This window comes from Salvelinus namaycush, chromosome 28 (genome assembly GCF_016432855.1).
Source record: "Salvelinus namaycush isolate Seneca chromosome 28, SaNama_1.0, whole genome shotgun sequence".
In the NCBI taxonomy this organism is placed as follows: domain Eukaryota; kingdom Metazoa; phylum Chordata; class Actinopteri; order Salmoniformes; family Salmonidae; genus Salvelinus; species Salvelinus namaycush.
Genome location: NC_052334.1, coordinates 15,280,207 through 15,300,692, shown reverse-complemented (window position 1 = coordinate 15,300,692; position 20,486 = coordinate 15,280,207). Strand labels below are relative to the sequence as shown.

At 42.5% G+C, this 20,486-nt stretch overlaps 3 protein-coding genes across 7 annotated transcripts in view; 2 read left to right on the top strand and 1 right to left on the bottom strand.

The window, feature by feature from the left end:
* The first annotated feature begins 66 nt into the window (after window positions 1-66).
* Window positions 67-7,652, top strand: LOC120023202 (cyclin-dependent kinase 2 interacting protein). Of its 3 annotated transcripts, none has more exons than XM_038967237.1 (5): window positions 67-195; window positions 6,000-6,183; window positions 6,366-6,498; window positions 6,747-6,876; window positions 7,073-7,652. In XM_038967237.1, the coding sequence occupies exons 1-5, from the start codon at window positions 189-191 to the stop codon at window positions 7,270-7,272; spliced, it is 654 nt and encodes a 217-aa protein (XP_038823165.1). In that variant the 5' UTR covers window positions 67-188; the 3' UTR covers window positions 7,273-7,652. The 3 variants fall into 3 exon arrangements, with proteins under 3 accessions (XP_038823165.1, XP_038823164.1, XP_038823166.1); XM_038967236.1 differs by having other exon boundaries at window positions 7,070-7,652; XM_038967238.1 differs by having other exon boundaries at window positions 76-195; window positions 6,003-6,183; window positions 7,070-7,652.
* znf839 (zinc finger protein 839) lies at window positions 7,425-12,688 on the bottom strand. 2 transcript variants are annotated; one of them, XM_038967234.1, is made up of 8 exons: window positions 11,598-12,688; window positions 10,435-11,355; window positions 9,971-10,174; window positions 9,626-9,718; window positions 9,230-9,376; window positions 8,882-8,992; window positions 8,638-8,731; window positions 7,425-8,521 (listed from the first exon to the last, which is right to left on the bottom strand). In XM_038967234.1, the coding sequence occupies exons 1-8, from the start codon at window positions 12,432-12,434 to the stop codon at window positions 7,833-7,835; spliced, it is 3,096 nt and encodes a 1,031-aa protein (XP_038823162.1). In that variant the 5' UTR covers window positions 12,435-12,688; the 3' UTR covers window positions 7,425-7,832. The 2 variants fall into 2 exon arrangements, with proteins under 2 accessions (XP_038823162.1, XP_038823163.1); XM_038967235.1 differs by having other exon boundaries at window positions 10,435-11,352.
* Window positions 12,689-14,460: 1,772 nt separating this feature from the next.
* The window catches only part of LOC120023619 (tectonin beta-propeller repeat-containing protein 2-like), a 44,853-nt gene continuing 38,827 nt past the window's right edge, over window positions 14,461-20,486 (top strand). The window contains exons 1-5 of one of the 2 annotated variants that reach the window (XM_038967663.1): window positions 14,461-14,618; window positions 15,074-15,317; window positions 15,493-15,621; window positions 16,202-16,333; window positions 17,136-17,293. In XM_038967663.1, the coding sequence (XP_038823591.1) occupies window positions 15,096-15,317; window positions 15,493-15,621; window positions 16,202-16,333; window positions 17,136-17,293 (641 nt within the window). In that variant the 5' untranslated portion in view covers window positions 14,461-14,618; window positions 15,074-15,095. The remainder of the gene's footprint in view (window positions 14,619-15,073; window positions 15,318-15,492; window positions 15,622-16,201; window positions 16,334-17,135; window positions 17,294-20,486) is intronic. The other variant, XM_038967664.1, reaches the window with a different exon arrangement.

Below are 20,486 nucleotides of genomic sequence, written 5' to 3'. Positions count from 1 at the left end.
AATCCCTTGTAATTCAGTACTCTGAGGTAGGTGGCAGTATTTTCACTGGTGCTGACAGTCTGTCACAGACCCAGAAGAAGAAATATGCGGAAGTTGACTTTGGAAGAAATGTGTGTTTCAGAAAGTACAAGAGTATTTCAATAAACTAACTTCACTTGAATAGTATAAACCATGGATATACAATAACAATGGAAGGTAAGGCAACAACTCCAGTCTTGTGTTAGCGAATAAGGTGGATGGTGTTAACAAATTCAATGTTGATTGATTGGACCACCGCTGAGCGAGCTAGCTAGCTTCGAACGATGCCCTGGACCAGAGGTAGCAAGCTACTAGGTCTGGGCGATATGGAGAAAATATATCACGGTATTAAAAAAAAAAAAATGACGGTATGACGTTATTTTATGTTTTTGAATAATAAAAGTTAAATCAAATTGTTTTTTTCATATACAGATGGTTAGCAGATTTTAATGCGAGTGTAGCGAAATGCTTGTGCTTCTGGTTCCCGACTGCAGTAAAATCTAACAAGTAATCTAACAGTTCCCCAACAACTACATAATACACACATCTAAAGGGTGAATGAGAATATGTACATATAAATATATGGATGAGCGATGGCCGAGCGGCATAGGGAAGGTGCAATATATGGTATAAAATACAGTATATACGTAGCGGTGTGAACAGGCAGCGGCTCAGGTGGTTGTTGTCCTTGATGAGCTTTTTGGCCTTCCTGTGACATCGGGTGCTGTAGGTGTCTTGGAGGGAAGGTAGTTTGCCCCCGGTGATGCATTGTGCATCTTAACATAAATACAATTTAAATATGGCCAATAGTTATATCACATCAAACCATGTCAAAATGCCTTCAATATATTTCTCCACCCTCTGGAGAGCCTTGCGGTTGAGGGCAGAGCAGTTTGTCAGGATTTTGGGTGACAAGCCAAATTTCATCAGCCTCCTGAGGTTGAAGAGCCGCTCTTGCACCTTCTTTACCACACTGTCTGTGTTGGTGGACCATTTCAGTTTGTCGTTGATGTGTATGCCGAAGGAACTTAAAACTTTCCACTTTCTCCACTGCTGTCACTTCGATGTGGATAGGGGGGTGCTCCCTCTGCTGTTTCCTGAAGTTCACAGTCATCTCCTTTGTTTTGTTTACGTTGAGTGAGAGGTTGTTTTCCTGACACCACACACCCTCACCTCCTCCCTGTAGGCTGTCTCGTCGTTGTTGGTAATCAAGCCCACTACTGTTGTATCGTCTGCAAACTTTATGATTGAGTTGGAGGCGTGCGTGGCCACACAGTCGTGAGCGAACAGGGAGTACAGGAGGGGGCTGAGCACGCACCCTTGTGGGGCTCCAGTGTTGAGGGTCAGCGGGGTGGAGATGTTGTTTCCTACTTTCACCACCTGGGGGCGGCCCATCAAAGTTCAGGACCCAATTGCACAGGGCGGGGTTGAGGCCCAGGGTCTCCAGCTTGATGATGAGCTTGGAGGGTACTATGGTGTTGAATGTGGGGCTGTAATCAATGAACAGCATTCTTACATAGGTTTTCCTCTTGTCCAGATGGGATATGGCAGTGTGCAGTGTGATGGCGATTGCATCGTCTGTGGACCTGGTAGGGCGGTATTCAAACTGAAGTGGGTCTAGGGTGGCCAGGAAGGTGGAGGTGATATGATCCTTGACTAGTCTCTCAATGACAGAAGTGAGTGCTACGGGGCAGTAGTCATTTAGTTCAGTTATCTTGCCTTCTTTGGTTTTGTAACAATGGTGGCCACCTTGAAGCATGTGGGGACAGCAGACTGGGATAGGGAGCGATTGAATATGTCCGTAAACACACCAGCCAGCTGGTCTGCGCATGCTCTGAGGACGCAGCTAGGGATGCCGTCTGGGCCAACAGCCTAGCGAGGGTTAACACTTTTAAATGTTTTACTCATGTCGGCCATAGAGAAGTTCTTGTTTGCGGGCCGCGACGGTGGCGCTGTATTATCCTCAAAGCGGGCAAAGAAGGTGTTTAGTTTGTCTGGAAGCGTGACGTCGGTGTCTGTGACATGGCTGGTTTTCTTTTTGTAGTCTGTGATTTCCTGTTGACCCTGCCACATACGTGTCGTGTCCGAGCCGCTGAATTGCGACTCCACTTTGTCCCTGTACCGGCATTTCACTTGTTTGATTGTCTTGCGGAGGGAATAACTACAACACTGTTTAAATTCAGCCATATTCCCAGACCTCTTTCCATGGTTAAATGCGGTGGTTCGCGCTTTCAGTTTTACGCGAATGCCGCCATCCATCCACAGTTTCTGGTTAGGGTAGGTTTTAATAGTCACAGTGGGTACAACATCTCCAATGCACTTCCTTATAAATTCACTCACCGTGTCAGTGTATAGGTTGATGTTATTCTCTGAGGCTGGTCTGGAACATATCCCAGTCCGCGTGATCAAAACAATCTTAAAGCATGGATTCTGATTGGTCAGACCAGAATTGAATGGTTCTAGTCAAGGGTACATCCTGTTTGAGTTTCTGCCTATAAGACGGTAGGAGCAAGATGGCATCATGGTCGGATTTGCCGAAGGGAGTGCGGGGGAGGGCTTTGTATGCATCGCGGAAGTTGGAGTAGCAGTGGTCAAGAACCCCACCCGTAGTGCAATCAATATGCTGCTAGAATTTAGGTAGCCTTGTTCTCAAATTTGCTTTGTTAAAATCCCCAGCTATAATAAATGCAGCCTCAGGATATATGGTTTCCACTTTATATAGTGTCCAGTGAAGTTTCTTTAGGGCTGTCTTGGTGTCTGCTTGAGGTGGTATGTACCCAGCTGTGACAATAACTGACGAGAATTCTCTTGGAAGGTAATATGGCCGGCATTTGATTGTGAGGAATTCTAGGTCGGGTGAGCAAAAGGACTTGAGTTCCTGTATGTTGTTATGATTACACCGTGAGTCGTTAATCATGAAGCATTCACCCCTTCTTCCCAGAGAGGTGTTTATCTCTGTCGGCGCGATGCATGGGGAAGCCCGGTGGCTGAACCGATTCCGACAACGTATCCCAAGAGAGCCATGTTTCTGTGAAACAGAGAATGTTGCAATCTCTGATGTCTCTTTTTTAAGGCAACCCTTGCTCTAATTTCGTCTACCTTGTTGTCAAGAGACTGGACATTGGCGAGTAGTATACTCGGAAGCGGTGGGCGATGTGCATGTCTATGGAGCCTGACCAGGTCGCTCCGTCTGCCCCTTCTGCGCCGCCGTTGTCTTGGGTCGGCTTCTGGGATTAGATCCATTGTCCTGGGTGTTGGTCCAAACAGAGGATCCCATTCGGGAAAGTCGTATTCCTGGTCGTAATGTTGGTAAGTTGACATCCGTCTTATATCCAATAGTTCTTCCTGGCTGTATGTAATAAGACTTTTAAGATTTGCTGGGCTAACAATGTAAGAAATAATACATTAAAAAAATGAAATACTGCATAGGACTGCAATGAATGAAATACTGCAATGAAATACTTCAAGTCTCGCTTCAAGTCCATCTTCAAATAATATTTTTGCAGGAATCTCCTTGCGAATGATTTTGCAGAAGATTGTATCTCCGCCGGGCTGGGCATCCTGAGCTTTTGCTATCTCATCCTGAGCTGAAGAAAGAGGCCCTGCGGCGTCTCCCAGAGAAAGTGTACAACGACAGGATGTTCAGGCTCAAGAGAGCCCTGGACCTCTCCATGATCTAAGGGCTTGAAGCGAGATGACCATCTTTGTCGGCGCCATCTGGTTAAATTAGCTTAGTACTACGTAACCCTAGGGTGGCAACACCTATATTCTAAGGGATTTCAATGGGTCGTTCTCCATTCGGATTCTTTTATACTGTTCAATTTAACTTAAAATAAAAATACTTTTCAGCATTTATACATTTTTGCATTTCCTGCACTCATTTGAGATAATTTCCATACTGCCACATAGGGCTGCACGATATGGGCAAATCATCTCGGCCTTATTTTTCACCAAATGTTACAATTGCGATTTGGCTAGTGATTGAGATTAAAACACCTGTGTGAACTGTTGGAATCATGGAAATATGATTATTCTAATTCTATAGTTAGAATATAATAGTTGACAATTTGAATACAGTGTTGTTTGACATGACAAGGAATTAAAATGCCAGGGAGGAGTTATTGTGACAAGGTAGGAACCAAAGTGTTGTGTTTCCTTGGGGACCCTATAATCGTTGGCTACATTGAAGGTTGTTTCTTAGCTACTTCATGCTTTGTGTTCCTCGTTGATTTAGAAGATGCTGTTATACAAACATCATGCTGATTTAGGTCTACACCATCACTGGTATTATTAGGCAGTATAGCTAATTATGTGTCCTCTGATTCAGTACATTTATTAGCTAGTTAGCCAGCTAACTAGTGATTAGCATTAGCGGCTAACACAATTTAGACCCAACTTGCGAAGAAAAGACAAACAAGCTGTTTGCAGATGTAAGAAACACAAACTAATATTAATTATATAACGCTAGTGGATTTATATTAAGAAGCAAAGTGCAAACATCATCGTTGTCATCAACATTGTTGCATATGCTGCATTGACCATGCAGACTGAATGCAAGTGTCTCGTGGTCGAGGAACAACAAATGCTCTCATTGGGTGGCGGGGAGAGAGCGAGTGAGAGAGATGACTCAAGTAGGGAAGTAAACTATTCAAATTGACGTTACACCCGACAGGTGTGGCATATCAAGAAGCTGATTAAACAGCATGATCATTACACAGGTGCACCTGCTGGGGACAATGAAAGGCCACTCTAAAATCAAATCAAACATTATTTGTTTTATGCGCCGAATACAACAAGTCAATACCTTACCGTGAAATGCTTACTTACAAGCCCTTAACCAACAGTGCAGTTCAAGAAGAACGAAATAAACTAAAGTAAAAAAGAATACAAAGTAACACAATAAAATAACAACAATGAGGCTATATACAGGGGTACCGGTATCGAGTCAATGTACATGTAGGTAGGGGTAAAGTGAATATGCATAGATAATAAACAGCGAGTAGCAGCAGTGTACAAAACAAATGGAGGGGGGGGTCAATGTAAATAGTCTGGTGGCCATTTGATTAATTGTTCAGCAGTCTTATGGCTTGGGGGTAGAAGCTGTTAAGGAGCCTTTTGGTCCTGGACTTGGTGCTCCAGTACCGCTTGCCGTGTGGTAGCAGAGAAAACAGTCTATGACTTGGGTGACTGGAATCTCTGACAATTTTTTTGTGTGCAGTTTTGTCACACAACACCACAGATGTCTCAAGTTTTGAGGGATCGTGCAATTGGCATGCAGACTGCAGGAATGTCCACCAGAGCTGTTGCCAGAGAATTGAATATGAATTTCTCTACTCTAAGCTGCCTCCAATGTCGTTTTGGAGTATTTGGCAGTATATCCAACCGGCCTCACAACCGCAGACCACTTGTAACCACGCCAGCCCAGGACCTTCACATCCGCCTTCTTTACCTGCGGGATCTTCTGAGACCAGCCACTCGGACAGCTGATGAAACTGAGGATTATTTCTGTCTGTAATAAAGCCCTTTTGTGGGGAAAAACTCATTCTGATTGGCTGGGCCTGGGCCCTCTAAGGCCCACCCATGGTTGTGCTCCTGCCCAGTCATGTGAAATCTATAGATTAGGGCCTTAATACATTTATATAAATTGACCGATTTCCTTATATGAACTGTAACTCTGTAAATCATTGAAATTGTTGCATGTTGCGTTTATATTTTTGTTAAATATGAAATATATGGCTCTGGCTACATCCTTAGAATCATAATGGTAGTTAGTAAGACGCCTTGTGTCAGCTGGTGAATCACTTGCTATGTTTTATTTCATCTTCTATCTATGCAATACAAATTAATTTAATATACTCATCTACCCATTACCTGGTTGTCAGTAAATTACCTCTTCCCATATCTTTGGCCACACCAAAGACACTAGCAGGCAGGCACACTCTCTTAGGCCACACATAGAAGTGTTTCTGTCTTTTCCCCAGTAGGCCTACAAGGATCAGAGACGACCACTCCTGGCAGAAAGTTCCAGTCTGCAGTGACTGGCAGTGCAAGGAAAGTGAAGGACAACGCAGCAGACTGGCACAATCTGATTCTGAAATGGGACCGAATGAATGATGAAGGATCCACCATGGCAAATAAGATAGTCAATTTAGGATTCAATAAAAGGTAAGTCAATCCATGTTCTGCAATGTGTGGTTTCTACCAATGAAGCTGTTGTTGTAAGATTTGTAGTAGGATAATAATACATGTATAAATCCATGGATTGTTAGACAGAATTGGGAGGAAAGTCATGCCAATGTGAGAGACCTCTTAAAGTGCACCCCTCCTTATCCCTTTATTAAAATCAGTTCACAGAAAGAGATGCAAGTCATGATGGCGGATCAGGACACCTCTGCCAGCTCCAATTCAGAGAATGCATTTGAAAACAGTAGAGAACTAGAAGAGGAGTGTGACAAGTTGCTAAGTGTCGTGGACAAAATGGTGAGTCGATCATTTGTGCCATTATTGAACAGAACCAAAGATTGTGGAAGAATCTGCCAAATCTTGATTGAGGATGGTTCCTCCACCTCTTTTTCTCTCTGGAAACACCAACAATTGTAGCCTGGTTCCAGATCTGTTTGTACTGTCTTGCAAACTCAATGGTCATTGTCACAACACAAACATATCTGGGACCAGGCTACAATTGTGCTGTCGGTGTCATTACTGACAATTGTTTTTATTTCCATCAGACTCGTATTGTATCAAAAATGGAGAAGTTAGTTTCCTCTGAGAAGGGGATCATCGATCTGGAGACATTCCAGTATGGAACAGGAGGAAGACAAACTCCTTTGTTTCAGACCTGGCCTACGTCACAGTTCGGTGAGACTATTAATCCGTTTTAGATGCCCTGTGCTTTGAAAATACACATTGAACCGGTTTCCCAGACTACACCAAGTTCTAGACTAAAAAATACTTTCAATGGAGATTCTCAATTGCGTTTTAGTTCTATGGTAGGCTTAATTTGTATCTGGCCCTTGAGGTGTTTTATGAAATATGTCTCTTTTCATTGCAGCAGACGTCTCCTCCAAGCTCTATGAAGCCTACAAGCAAGAACTGACTCTGAAACAGGCTATTCTTCAGGAACTAGCTCACACAACTAACCCAGACCTTTCAATGGTGTACCTCTCCTGCTGGCTGTATCAGCCGTACACAGATGACAGGGCAAAGTTACTGTTAGAGGGTCTTCTTTTAGAGACAGGGCATAGGCCAATTTAACAAACTTCAGTTGGAACATTCTATTCTGTTTATGGATGTATGGCTGCTGTACTAACAAGTCCATAAATAGATGACAACTACTGTATGGCCATTACAAAGGAATTCATGCACAGCAATGCTGCTGGTTTCAACTCCATGAAATAATAGAATGATTTGGTTCTCGCATCCTTTATTAGGAAAATTAGTTCAACTGTACAGCATATGAAATGGTTGTACTGCAACAATGAGTCACAAATGAAACATGGAAATTAATAACCACAATTTCTTAACTTTTGATTTTATTTCCCCTCATTTGCATTCATTTCCAATGGTATTAGAAACCTATTTTTGGAAAATGTTACACCCAAATATATAAAAAGTAATAAAATAGTGCAACTTTTTTTTGTACTGCTTTGATATTTATCTACATATAAACATATCACAAACTAAGCACTTGTTAAAGGATAAACACCACAACGAAAAGAACGTTTACAAATTTACAAAGAATACCAGGAATACACTTAAAATCCACCAGATGGAAAAGAGAGATGTGGCCGGGTGTGGAGGAACAAAACAAATCATCACTGCTGTGTTTTCCCCTCAGCCTCAATACCAAGCAGAGCGTGGACTGCTTCCAGAGGGACTCCTTCAGGGGCGCGGATGTGCATAGTGGTGCCGTCAGGCCCGTTGACGATGACGATGCGCTCCGAGGCCAATTCGCCCTCCTGGCCCTCTGCTAGGTGCATGGTCAGCCCCTCCGTCTGGATGTAGATCTCCTGGACCTCCTGGCAGCCCTGGGCCTCCTGAACCACCACCTGGCCTAGTCCGCTGGAGGTGGAGGCAGCCTGGGTCAGGCCACTCTGCTGGACTGGGGTAGGGTTGGACTGCTGCGGCTGAATACTCCTGGGCTGCTGATCAACTGCGACTGGGTCTGTGGCCAAGGCCTTCTCTAGCTCCTTCATTTGATCCGCTATGTCACTGGTGCTCAGGACCTCGGTAGGTTCTGTACCAGACACACCCTGATCTGTCTCCATGGCCTCCTCTCCTCCTACTGAGTCAACGGTCTCTGTCATGCTGTTGGATAAGTGATCCTGGATCAGTTCCATGGGTGTTATGTTCGTCTCAGGGTTAGATGAGATGACCTGTGGTGTGATGGTAGCAGTCTGAGTGACTTGAGGGCCCACGGAGCTCTTGGTGGCCACCTCAGTATGTGGTGAAATGTACTTCATGCTTGTTGTTGCGGTGTTCTCTACTTTGGCCTCACTTGATTCTGAGAGGATACAGGGAAAATAAAGCAGAAGATAATGAAAAGTGATCTGCTTTGGACATATAGCAAATATCTATCCACAAATTGTTAGTAGCATCAGGTATAAAAATACAACATACCTTTTGTGGAAGTCTTAATGCCATTCTGATGGATCTGAACACCAGCCTGGTTTTCCATTTTAAACCTCTTTGTTGGAGGTAACATTTTAGAATTCTAGGTAGAGAAAGACTTACATCAATCTAACAATTACTAAAGTCTGAGCATCTCATAACAATTCATTATTATGAAAAGAATCCATAATAATGCCATAATTCCATAAGTGTAGAGAAGTGTGTGGTCTAAATTAAATAGTGCTCTCCTTACCTCCATGTAGTGGACATTCTTGGTTGCCATGTCGGTGACATTCTGCTGAGTTGGAGGGTTCAGAACTTTGAACTTGTTCACCTCATCGAAGATGCCAAGAGATTTGGCAACCTAAGTGACAGGATGTACAGTATGAACATTTTACTCTACATTTTGATTCCAAGATGGAATAACAATTTAGTAATTTAGCAGATGCTCATATCCAGAGTGACTTACAATTAGTGCATTCATCTTAAGATAGCTGGGTGAGACAAGCACATATCACAGTCGTAGGCAAGTACATTTTCCCTCAAAGTAGTTATCAGCAAAGTCAGTGCTAGTAGGAAAATATTATGTATTAATTTTTACCTCTACATTGTGGACCTCCAAGGCCATGTGGACACCCTGAGGGTTACTGATGTAGTCTTGGGCCATCTTCTTCACCTGACTGTGGAGCTTCTCAAACTCCCGGTACACATCCGAAAACTGGGTTTTGGGTTGCCGCCCCTTCTCCACCTTAGGTTAAATGGGATACACTTATTCAGTAAACTAAAAACAGAACATCTTATTCTTTATTTGACTGTTGCTAAAAATATGATAAAAAAATCCACCATTTGTCCAGAGGTAATTAGCTTCCATATCAAGCCTAAAATGTGATCATCCAATTTTCCCACTATATCACAATGCATTCAAACATTGTGTAGCAAAAACCATGTATTGCGTAACTTCTTTTTTATTGCATTGTTTTTCAGGTGGTGACCGTACCTTCATCAGGAGGAACTCCCAGACAGTCATGACCTTAGCCAGACGAGGGAGCACAGTCTCCATTAGTTCTTCATTGTCACATTCGTGTGTCACCTAAACAGGGGACAAGTGACGTATTAAAGTATATAGTATATACACTAGTGTATATATATATATATATATATATATATATATATACTAGTATATACACATTCCTATCCTTTGTCATTAGCACCATTGGTAGGTATGATTTTCAGATGTGATACTCACAGCATCGCTACGTGTTGCATTCTTAGAACAAAATGCTTTTGAGCACATTTTTTATGGTAGTAACGTTTTCTAATCCTGACGCTTAATTTGATGTACCTCTTTGAGCCATGCTTTCCTACTCTGGGTCTGCTGCTCCACGCTGGCAGCTCCCCCTCCTAGCTTTGGAGGTCGCCCCAGTCTCACCGCTGGGTGTGCTTTGGTAGGTGGTCTGCCTCGTCCTCTGGGCCTCCCTGGTCCCCGAGTCTGGACCACAGCCTGCCTGGTAGAAGCTGCTACTCCTTGGGTTGCTGTGGTATCCGCCTGTGGATGTACAACAGAATCAGTAAAACACTATGGATCGGTTTCCCAGACACAGATTAAGCCTAGTCCTGAACTAAAGCTATTTCAAGAGATTTGTATTTTTAGAACAGGACTAGGCTTAGTCTGTGTCCAAGAAACTGGCACTATAACAGACAAACATAACCATATTAGCTTTAGGCTAAATTAGCTATGGGTTGTAAACATACCAATGGTCATTTTTTGTCAACATTGGTTGAGACGGTAACTTTCTAGGGTCTTACTTTTTGTTGAGTGGTTGACATTGCAGCAGCTGTTTTCTCTGTGGCCTCACTTTTCTCAGGACCTGATGTATTTTTAACACTGCTTGCATTACTTTCTTCAGTCGGCTTCTTATGTTCGGGCCCAGCGTCTGCGCTTTTACCAGGGCTGTCTGTTTTAGAGGTCCCTTCAGGAAGTGACTTCAGTTCACCGTGGGAGGGGTTCAGCCTGTAGTGTCTGGACAGACCTCCATGGCCTATATAAGCTTTATCGCACGTTTCACATTGAAAGGCCTTCTGCTTGTGACTGTAAATCATAGATGCTGCTCCCTTTTTACCATCCTCACCATCTTCATCTTCCTCCACACTGATTTCAGAGTAGTCGTCAGAATCTGACTGATGGCTCTCGGCCAAATCCTCTGTCTTGATGAACTTATAGTCCTTCACCTTGTACTTGGGCGGTCTGGACACCCTCCCGGAACGCGTTTTGATTTTCGGTGCCTTTTTCATTCTGGTTTTGACCCTTTTGACTTTTTCCACTGTTGGGACAGAGACAGACGTGGCAGGTTTAACTGCTGTGACTGTTGTGCCATTGACCGGGGCCTTACCTGAAGGCTGCTGGACAGGGGTCTGAACAGGTATGGGCAGTTTGTGCACAACGGGAACCAGGCTCCCAACCACAGGTGTTGAGCTCTGCAGTAGCAGCTGAATAGGAGGGTCTCCAGGGTTCTGCTGTAGGAAGTACTGTTGCTGTCCAACTATGGGTGTGATGTGGATGATCTGGGGGCTGTTGCTCACACTGCCGTTCGTAGACACTTTGACTTGCTGGCCTTGACTGGCCACAGCCAAGTTCTTCTGTTGAGGGATTGAAATGGTAGTCTGTGTAGGTCCTTTCCCCTCCTGCTTTCCAGAGGGTATCTGGACTTGGATTCTGATGGTTTCCTGCTGGTAAAATATAAACAATATTAAATGTCAGTGGCGGTCATAATTGCCAGACAGATTTCATGCAGCTGATTAAAGTGCAATGATCGAATATTAGCTTTTTTCTCCTTAAAAAACTGAATTGGACAATTAAGCAATTTGGACAATTGGACAATTAAGCATATCAGTGAAAGTCACAATCAATAATTTGTATTACTAACTAAATTATAACATAGAATACATAAACAAATCCCAAAAGTTGTTACCTTTTTCTGAACCAGGCGTGTACCATTGTGGGACTGAAGTGCCACTTGTTTCGCAACATTCTTCAGCTTCTGTGATGCATTCTGCATAGTGACCAGTGGCTGTGGGCTTGCTACTGCAATCTCTGAAGATGCTACAGTCGTGAACAAGCCAGTTGTGGGATCCAGTGTGGTCACAACCTGCTCCGATCCCTTGGGTGTCTGGGCCATGAATTGCTGAGATTTGGTAACTTGCTCTATCACTTGTTGCAGTTCGTTGGGAGCCAGTGCTGTACTGGGAATAGTATACTGTATCTGTGATGAAGTAGTAGGGACTGTTTTGATGCCTTGATTTTGTTCAAACAGACGAGCAGCCTCATTCTCAGTCACTGTGATAAGCTGTTGTTTGGACAACTGCTCCACTAGCTGTTGCTGCTCCTCTTCAGTCAGACCTGATCCCTCAACAAAACTACCATCTGGTTGCACATAAATGATGGTGGTCCCAGGTGCAAGAGCATTTACAAAGTCAGCACTGACTGTAGAATACTCTGCTCCCGTTGCAATACCTGAGGTCTCAACAATAGAAGTTATTATGTTCTGTTCAGGTTGTTGTTCATGGTCTTCAGTTTGGCTGACAACCTCCTGGGAGTCCTTTGCAACGAATGTCTCCTCTTTTGTGCAGCTTTGCAGGAAATCTGTCAAGCCCTGCGCTTCGGTGATCTCTGGTGCATTTGCTTCAATGCATTTCTCGCCGACATGCTTCTGGTTAACTTGCAATCCAGAAACACATGGAACTTGAGATACTGTAACATGATCTGCCCCTGTTGTTGTACTTGACATATTGCTCTCGTTGTCGGCCATTTTGATTGTTGTAGCTAGCTAGCTAGATATTCATGTGCAATCCTGAACCAATCGATAGGTTAGGTAACTTGAATTTCGATAAATTTTTACAGACCAATACGTTTCTAAAAATATATTTCTACAAAGGTTACTGCAATGGTCCCAATTTGTTGTTATTGCAATATTGTGAAACGGTGCAATCATTAAACGCTACAGAAGGAAACAGTTCACGTCGTGAGCTAAGAGACTGCTAGTTGTAGCTATCATATTTTTCTCCAGCGTTGATATGCCGTTTCCGTATCCGTTCTTCGTATTCTATATTATTATAGCGGTCCGCAAACAAATGTTAGAGGTGCATGCCACCGCCTACTGTCCTGGAGTGTGTAGTCAATCACAGTTCACAGACTGAATAAAGAAACCAGTAATAAAGATAAATTAAACCCTCTTATATAATACGGTACTACTAAGAAAATAAAAACCGCCCTACTAACTTCTAACAACCTATCCCCAAAATCCCTTTCAACACCCTGATCCCCATTCAACCTCAATAACCCTACACGTCAATATTTCTCTCTTCCACATACCGGTACTTACAACAATACATCAACAAATGCTTCACTGTTTCATAAATTATACACTCTGTACACAAACCATTTGCATGCTTGCCAACCAGATATAATGCCGATTTCAATGTACAAAGTCCTAGACGCAACTGAGCAAACACCACCTCTCCCTTCTTAATCTGACCCTTGAATCTTGGTCCACCAACCGTTCTTTGGAGGGCATATAAATGCTGGCCCTTGGGCTCTGAGTCCTACCTCTTCTACCACACAGCTCTACCCAGTGGAGCACAAATATCAATTATATCTAGTTTTAAAGCCATTTTGGCTACCTGGTCTACTATTTCACTCCCAGGTGGGCTGGGACCCAGCAGAATCGCACTACTACTCCCAGTCTCTTGATTCTCCATAATAACATTAATGCCTCCAATAGTAGGTCACTCCTATTAGATTTTCCAGATGATAAACTGTTCAATACAGACAGGGAATCTGACCATACTACATTTCTGACTGGTGGAGCATCCTCCACCCACTGGAGCATGTACTATTGCCAAAGGTTCAACTAAATATACTGACAGTTAATCTGTTAGTTTCGACATATCTCTACATCAAATTCAGGGATGTAACCACCTGCTCCTGTACGACCCAATGATGTACAGTACCAGTCAAAAGTTTGGACACACCTACTCATCCCATGGTTTTTCTTTATTTGTACTATTTTCTGCATTGTAGAATAATAGTGAAGACATCAAAACTATGACATAACACATATGGAATCATGTAGTAACCAAAAAAGTGTTAAACCGATCAAAATATATTTTATATTTGAGATTCTTCAGTTGCCACCCTTTGCCTTGATGACAGCATTGCACACGCTTGGCATTCTCTCAACCAGCTTCATGAGGTAGTCACCTGGAATGCATTTCAGTTAGCAGGTGTGCCTTGTTAAAAGTTAATTTGTGGTAAAAGACCAAGTCCATATTATGGCACGAACAGCTCAAATAAGCAAAGAGAAATTACAGTCCATCATTACTTTAAGACATGAAGCTCAGTCAATCTGGAAAATGTCAAGAACTTTGAAAGTTTCTTCAAGTTCATTCGCAAAAACCATCAAGTGCAATGATGAAACTAGCTCTCATGAGGACCGCCACAGGAAAGGAAGACCCAGAGTTACCTCTGCTGCAGAGGATAAGTTCATTAGAGTTACCAGCCTCAAGCTCTGGATCCAACAAATATTTGCTTTGTCTATCATATTGAAATGCCAATACACATAGCTGGATGCTGCAGGTCACTCACTGGGATTACTGTATGTGTCCATGAATACACAAATGTTGGTCGTAATATCAAGGTGCCTATTTAGTTTGACACACAACAGAGAAAAATGAACAATATTGATAACCTGTAAAAAAAATGTTTTATGAGAATAAACTTCTCATATGGCACAGTAGGTGGCAGCCATGCATCATTGTATTCCCGCGAGACTAGGAAGTCATAGGGTTGTTGACAACCATAGCTCTTGACGTTCTCGAATAATAAATCATAGAAGGATGCGATAGCAATGTCGCCAGCGCTGTCTTTTATACATGAGTTTAGCGTAACGTTTGTGTCATCTATATGATAACAGGATATAGGGACATAATATAATGTAAGTCTGTGTAAACACTTGTGTTTTGTATTTGTAGGTAACGATAGCTAGGCTAGTCAACATTATCTAGTTAGCTCATGTCTCAAAGTGAAATGTCAAAATTGCTGATAAAAAGCTCCTGGCCTGGCTGTGCTCATTCTAAGCTCGTTAGCTATCCAATATTTTCGGTTGCACGTTAGCTATCCAATATTTTCGGTTGCAGGCAAATTAAATTTTGACCTGCCCAAGTAATGTAACTAGCTGGTAGTTTCAGTTCATGTGGATTGTTGTTAGCTAGTAGAAGGTGTGAAAAACCTGAGGATAACCACTGCAGCAACTAGCAAGCTAAATACCAAGCCTGGTACAACACTATGTACTCTAGCCAAATATTATATTATTCTATGCCATACATGTCATGTCTATCACCATGCGTTCCACACATGTTTGATAGCCGTGCCTCATTTTCTTGTCAACAGAGCAGAGCATTGCCTGTGCACTATGGCAGCCCAAACTCCTCCACAGAGCACCCTGAGGGAGTTCTGTCCCCTATACTACTTGCTTAATGCAATACCTGCCAAGGTCCAGAAAGGCTTCCGCTCTGTAGTGGTCTACCTGACTGCTCTGGACACCAACAGCGATTACATTGCTGTGGGGAGCAGTATTGGGATGCTCTATCTGTACTGCAGGCGGGTCAGCCAGATTAATAAATACAGCATAGAGGTGAGTATGCCACTGTTTTAGGCATTGCTTAGTTGATTTAATTAGGTTGCACCTTCACCCCAAAGCAAATTTGGTAACAAACATCCAAATATTAGCAATTAAAAAATAAATAAAAATTTAAGTAAATGTTTTTGCCCCAAGTAAGTATGTCATTCTTAACATGTTACCTTTCCAGGGGAAATCCGAAGTTATCACAGCGGTGAAGCTGCTCAGTTGTTTTGATGACTTGGTGGCAGTGGGCACGGCGTTTGGTCGGGTTGCTGTCTTTCAACTGGTGTCTCAACTTCCAGGCAGGAACAAACAGGTATGCCAACAAACCAATCAACTGAACTGTTGATATGACTAAAGATAGTGTTTTTGAGCTGTTTTTTTTGTTGTATTTTATTCTAGGCTTGGGTAATATACTGTATACCGGGGTGTTTAGAAATACCTACAGTATGATAAAAAAAAAAACGTTGTGGTGGCAAGATCATGCTTATTGGTTAGAGCAAAGACAATCAATCCTCTTCTGGATCAAGATCCCTGCTGTTAAATATTTGTTTTTTGCGTGCAGCAAACTGTGAGTAGCCCTTTGTGATTGTTGTATAACTTTATGAGCTGGGTTGCAATTAGTTTATGTTCGCTTGCCTATTGTTAGCATTAAGCAAGCGTCTGCTATGGGACTATGCTCGTAATTTGCTAGCTGTATTTATTTATTTTTACGTTTAGAAAACTATAGTATGTTATGGTACAGGAACAGTATGACGGTATAAACATTCATATACCACCCAACCCTTTTTTATTCCCTTCTAAAATGAACAGGTGCAACCATAGCACAGATGTAAGTGCTTAGTAAATGTGTCCATTTCTGTAGCAAAACACTGAGGTCCCTCTATTTTCTGTAGCTAAGGCGATTTGATGTGGTTGGTTTGCACAAAAGCACAGTCACTGCCTTGGCCTGGAGTGCCAATGGAATGAAGCTCTTCTCTGGTGATGACAAAGGAAAGGTTGTGTACTCTACTGTGGACCTGGATCAGGTATAGCAGCTTTCATTCTTTCATTTTGGGTCAAGGTCTTTTTTGTGTGAATTTTCGGTAGCACTTTACTTAAAGCCTACAGGTATAATGTATTATGCAGTTATAATGAGACTTGCCATAAGCATTTATTACCCCTTTATACTCCCTTATATCCTCCAATAACAGTTATCTATAAATATATCAATCACACTGTGCTGTTTGTTTATTAACTCACTTCTCTCACATGTGTTGTATCCTCAGGATGTATGTAACCCAGTATCCTCAGGATGTATGTAACCCAGTGTCCTCAGGGTGTATGTAACCCAGTGTCCTCGGGGTGTATGTAACCCAGTGTCCTCGGGGTGTATGTAACCCAGTGTCCTCGGGGTGTATGTAACCCAGTGTCCTCAGGATGTATGTAACCCAGTGTCCTCAGGGTGTATGTAACCCAGTATCCTCAGGATGTATGTAACCCAGTGTCCTCAGGGTGTATGTAACCCAGTGTCCTCAGGGTGTATGTAACCCAGTGTCCTCAGGGTGTATGTAACCCAGTGTCCTCAGGGTGTATGTAACCCAGTGTCCTCAGGGTCTATGTAACCCAGTATCCTCAGTTTGTATGTAACCCTGAATCATCAGTTTGTATGTAACCCTGAATCATCAGTTTGTATGTAACCCAGAATGCTCAGGGTGTATGTAACCCAGAATGCTCAGGGTGTATGTAACCCAGAATGCTCAGGGTGTATGTAACCCAGAATGCTCAGGGTGTATGTAACCCAGTATTGCGGTTGGAGCTTTGACGTGTGTTGTATGCTCATATCCTTAGGGTGTGTGTAACCCAGTGCTGCTGGTTGAGGAGCTCTCAGCCATAGTCCACCTGGAGTATAGTCAGAAGGTCCTGCTCATCTCCTCTTATCAGAGATCCCTGCTGTTCTACACCCAGGAACAGACCCTGCAGCAGCTGGGCACCAAGCCTAGGAAGAGGTAGCCACTTATTCATTAAAAGTACCACAACTTATACTGAGTATACAAAATATTAAGAACATCTGCTCTTTCCGTGGCATAGACTGACCAGGGGAATCCAGGTGAAAGCTATGATCCCTTATCGATGTCACTTCAATCAGTGTAGATGAAGGGGAGGAGACAGGTTAAATTATTTTTAAGCCTTGAGACAATTGAGACGTGTATGTGTGCCATTCAGAGGGTGAATGGACAAGACAAGTGTCTTTGAACGGAATATAGTAGGTAGTAGGATAGTAGTAGGTGCCATGCGCACCAGTTTGTGTCAAGAACTGCAACGCTGCTGTGTTTTTCACGCTCAACAGTTCCCCATATGTATTGCAAATGGTCCACCACCCAAAGGACATCCAGACAACTGGCCTCACAACCGCAGACCATGTGTAACCACGCCAGCCCAGGACCTCCACATTCGATTTCTTCTCAGACCAGCCACCCGGACAGCTGATGAAACTGTGGGTTTGCACAATCAAAGAATTTCTGCACAAACTGTCAGAAACCATCTCAAGGAAGATCATCTGCATGCTCATCATCCTCATCAGGGTCTTGACCTGACTGCAGTTCGGCATCATAACCAACTTCATTGGGCAACTGCTCACCTTCGATGGCCTACTGATCCTGAGGCCTATTGACGTGTCATTCATCTTCCACCATCACCTCATGTTTCAGCACTGCCCCATGTTGTAAGGATCTGTACACAATTCCTGGAAGCTGAAAATGTCCCAGTTCTTCCATGGCCTGCGTACTCACCAGACATGTCACCCATTGATCATGTTTTCGATGCTCTGGATCGACGTGTATGACGGCGTGTTCAAGTTCCCTCCAATATCCAGCAACTTCGCACCGCCATTGAAGAGAAGTGGGACAACATTCTACAGGCCACAATCAACAGCCTGATCAACTCTATGTGAAGGAGATGTGTCACGCTGCATGCGGCAAGTCGTGGTGACTAGGGCTGTTACGGTGACCGTATTACTGCAACACCGGCGGTCACAAGTCATGACGACAGTCAAATTCCACGTAACCTATTAGTCACGGTAATTAGGCTTCTCAACTCTGATGCTGCTGATGGTCATTAGCAGCCTACCGAACTTGCTAACTTCCTTGTATTCAGCACTCTATTGTGCCTCTAATCACTCACATTAATGCAAATGTAATCGAAAATCTAATGCAACATTTCTATAAGCTATGCAATTGCGTGAGAAAACAGAGGATCCCATCAGCTTTCTATAGGCTAGGTCTAGTATATTTATTTCTCAACTTTATTTCTCAACTATTCATCACATTGCTTCTCTTTACCACAGGAGCATGGAAATGAACCACAGGAAAAGCATCCTCCATTCACTATTTAAGTGCATATATGACATGTATTTTTTGAGACAGGTGCATGATAATGGTCCATTCTAAATCAAAACAAATTTCACACTATTATTTAGTATATGTAAAGACAAAATTAAATTAAGAATAGTCTGATGGGTGACAATATTAGCCTATCACTTGTGAATGATATAACTTGTGAATAATGCCCAGTTTGTGTGCAGTAAGGCAAGAAACAGCACATGCCTTTTTTTTGTTGCAACTTTTTCAAGTCATAGTCACACACATCAAGTAGCCTAGCTCATAGGCCTATATGTTTTGATAAGGTTTATATCACAACTGAAGTGGCCAAATAACTACTTAAAATGAAGCACATTAATCCATTTTACAACAGGTGTAGAGCCTAACTGGCATACATACGCAGCGCATGAGTTTCAAGTTTGGGGAAGATTTTCACCATAAAAATTATAATAAAAGCATTACATGCATAATCACATTTGCGGTCACTTTTGAGAATGTTTTTTTCCTGCTAATTGATTGCATTTTGGAACATTTGCCCGTATAGCCTACTGCTGTGTGCTCATTGCTGCGCTTATAATGTGAAGAAATAGCCTAATAATTTATTAACATTTTTAGCTAAACGTTCTGATCTGCTGCGTCAGCCTCATTGCAATTAAACGTTTTTTTGTTGATGCTAGTCGTTGTATTAATTTGGGATCTATGGCATCCCACATCTGTCCCAGACTATGTTTGGAATAATACGAATTGAGAAATCTGAGAAACCCATGTGAGTGAGAGGTGTTTCGGAGCACGCAGACGTGAGAAGGGAATTGTAATTATTATATTCAGCCCAAGGGCACAACGGCCACTAGCCGCAACAGGCATTGATTTTTTGGGGGTGTATTATGGCCAAACAAAGTGGATGCCGCCCGGAAATTCTAGGGATTATCAAGTGCTTGTCAAATTGTGAATCAGACTGATGAAGTGTGTACAGCTTGCGCAAAAAACAAAGCAGAGCTCATGCCTTTTCATGCAACTTTTTTCAAATCATCATTAGTCACCTCATGTAGCCTTAATGTATAAAAAATCCAAACATATAGCCCAACGTTTATTTCACAACTAAAGTTACATAAGGAACTCTAAATGACGTATATAGGAGGACCTGTTTCTTTAACCGCTTAACACAGTATGTGAGCACTCCCTCAAATCGTTTGGAGAAATATCCTTTCTATTTCATTCAGCTATGTTCACTTGTATTCTTCATACTATAAAATAATGCCATGGAATTCTGAGTAAATATTTTTTGCTCAATGAATTAGTGTAGCCCACAGCTAAAAGGCATAACCAGATCAGGGCCTAACAAGAACAACACAGAGTATGCTATTCTGTTCTTCTGAAATAGATGATCCAAAGGTCTGCATCAGTGACTTGTAGGCTATGCGTGGAAGCCAGGAGATGCTAAATGTGTTTGTTAATTAACGTAAAATTATCATGAGACTGGCAATTATTTGCTTGACAATCACCGGCTGACAAAATGTCATGACCACCACAGCCCTAGTGGTCACACCAGATACTGACTGGTTTTCTGATCCACGCCCCTACCTTTTTTAAAATTAAGGTATCTGATGTCGTGTCTTTGGCTATGCCGGATTAAGTGATATGACATTCTATTCTATAAAATCCTTTCTCTGTAATTAATATTACCTGATTGAGCTAATCATGTAAATGTAATTAACTAGAGGGGCACCACGAAATAATATTTATAGAGCTGTTATCTTCCGAATAAACTCTTATATAAATAAATACATAAATAAATAAAGACCTAGTAATATTTTACATCAAT

What these genes read in the sequence shown, in the direction of transcription:
- znf839 (XM_038967234.1), bottom strand. Translation starts at nt 12,434, where the DNA reads ATGGCCGACAACGAGAGCAATATGTCAAGTACAACAACAGGGGCAGAT. An exon ending in GGAAAGCATGGCTCAAAGAG is followed by an intron (nt 9,719 to 9,970) that starts GTACATCAAATT and finishes TCCCCTGTTTAG; the next exon opens with GTGACACACGAATGTGACAA. An exon ending in CATTAAGACTTCCACAAAAG is followed by an intron (nt 8,522 to 8,637) that starts GTATGTTGTATT and finishes GTATCCTCTCAG; the next exon opens with AATCAAGTGAGGCCAAAGTA.
- LOC120023202 (XM_038967236.1), top strand. An exon ending in TAAGTGTCGTGGACAAAATG is followed by an intron (nt 6,499 to 6,746) that starts GTGAGTCGATCA and finishes TATTTCCATCAG; the next exon opens with ACTCGTATTGTATCAAAAAT. An exon ending in CTGGCCTACGTCACAGTTCG is followed by an intron (nt 6,877 to 7,069) that starts GTGAGACTATTA and finishes TTTTCATTGCAG; the next exon opens with CAGACGTCTCCTCCAAGCTC.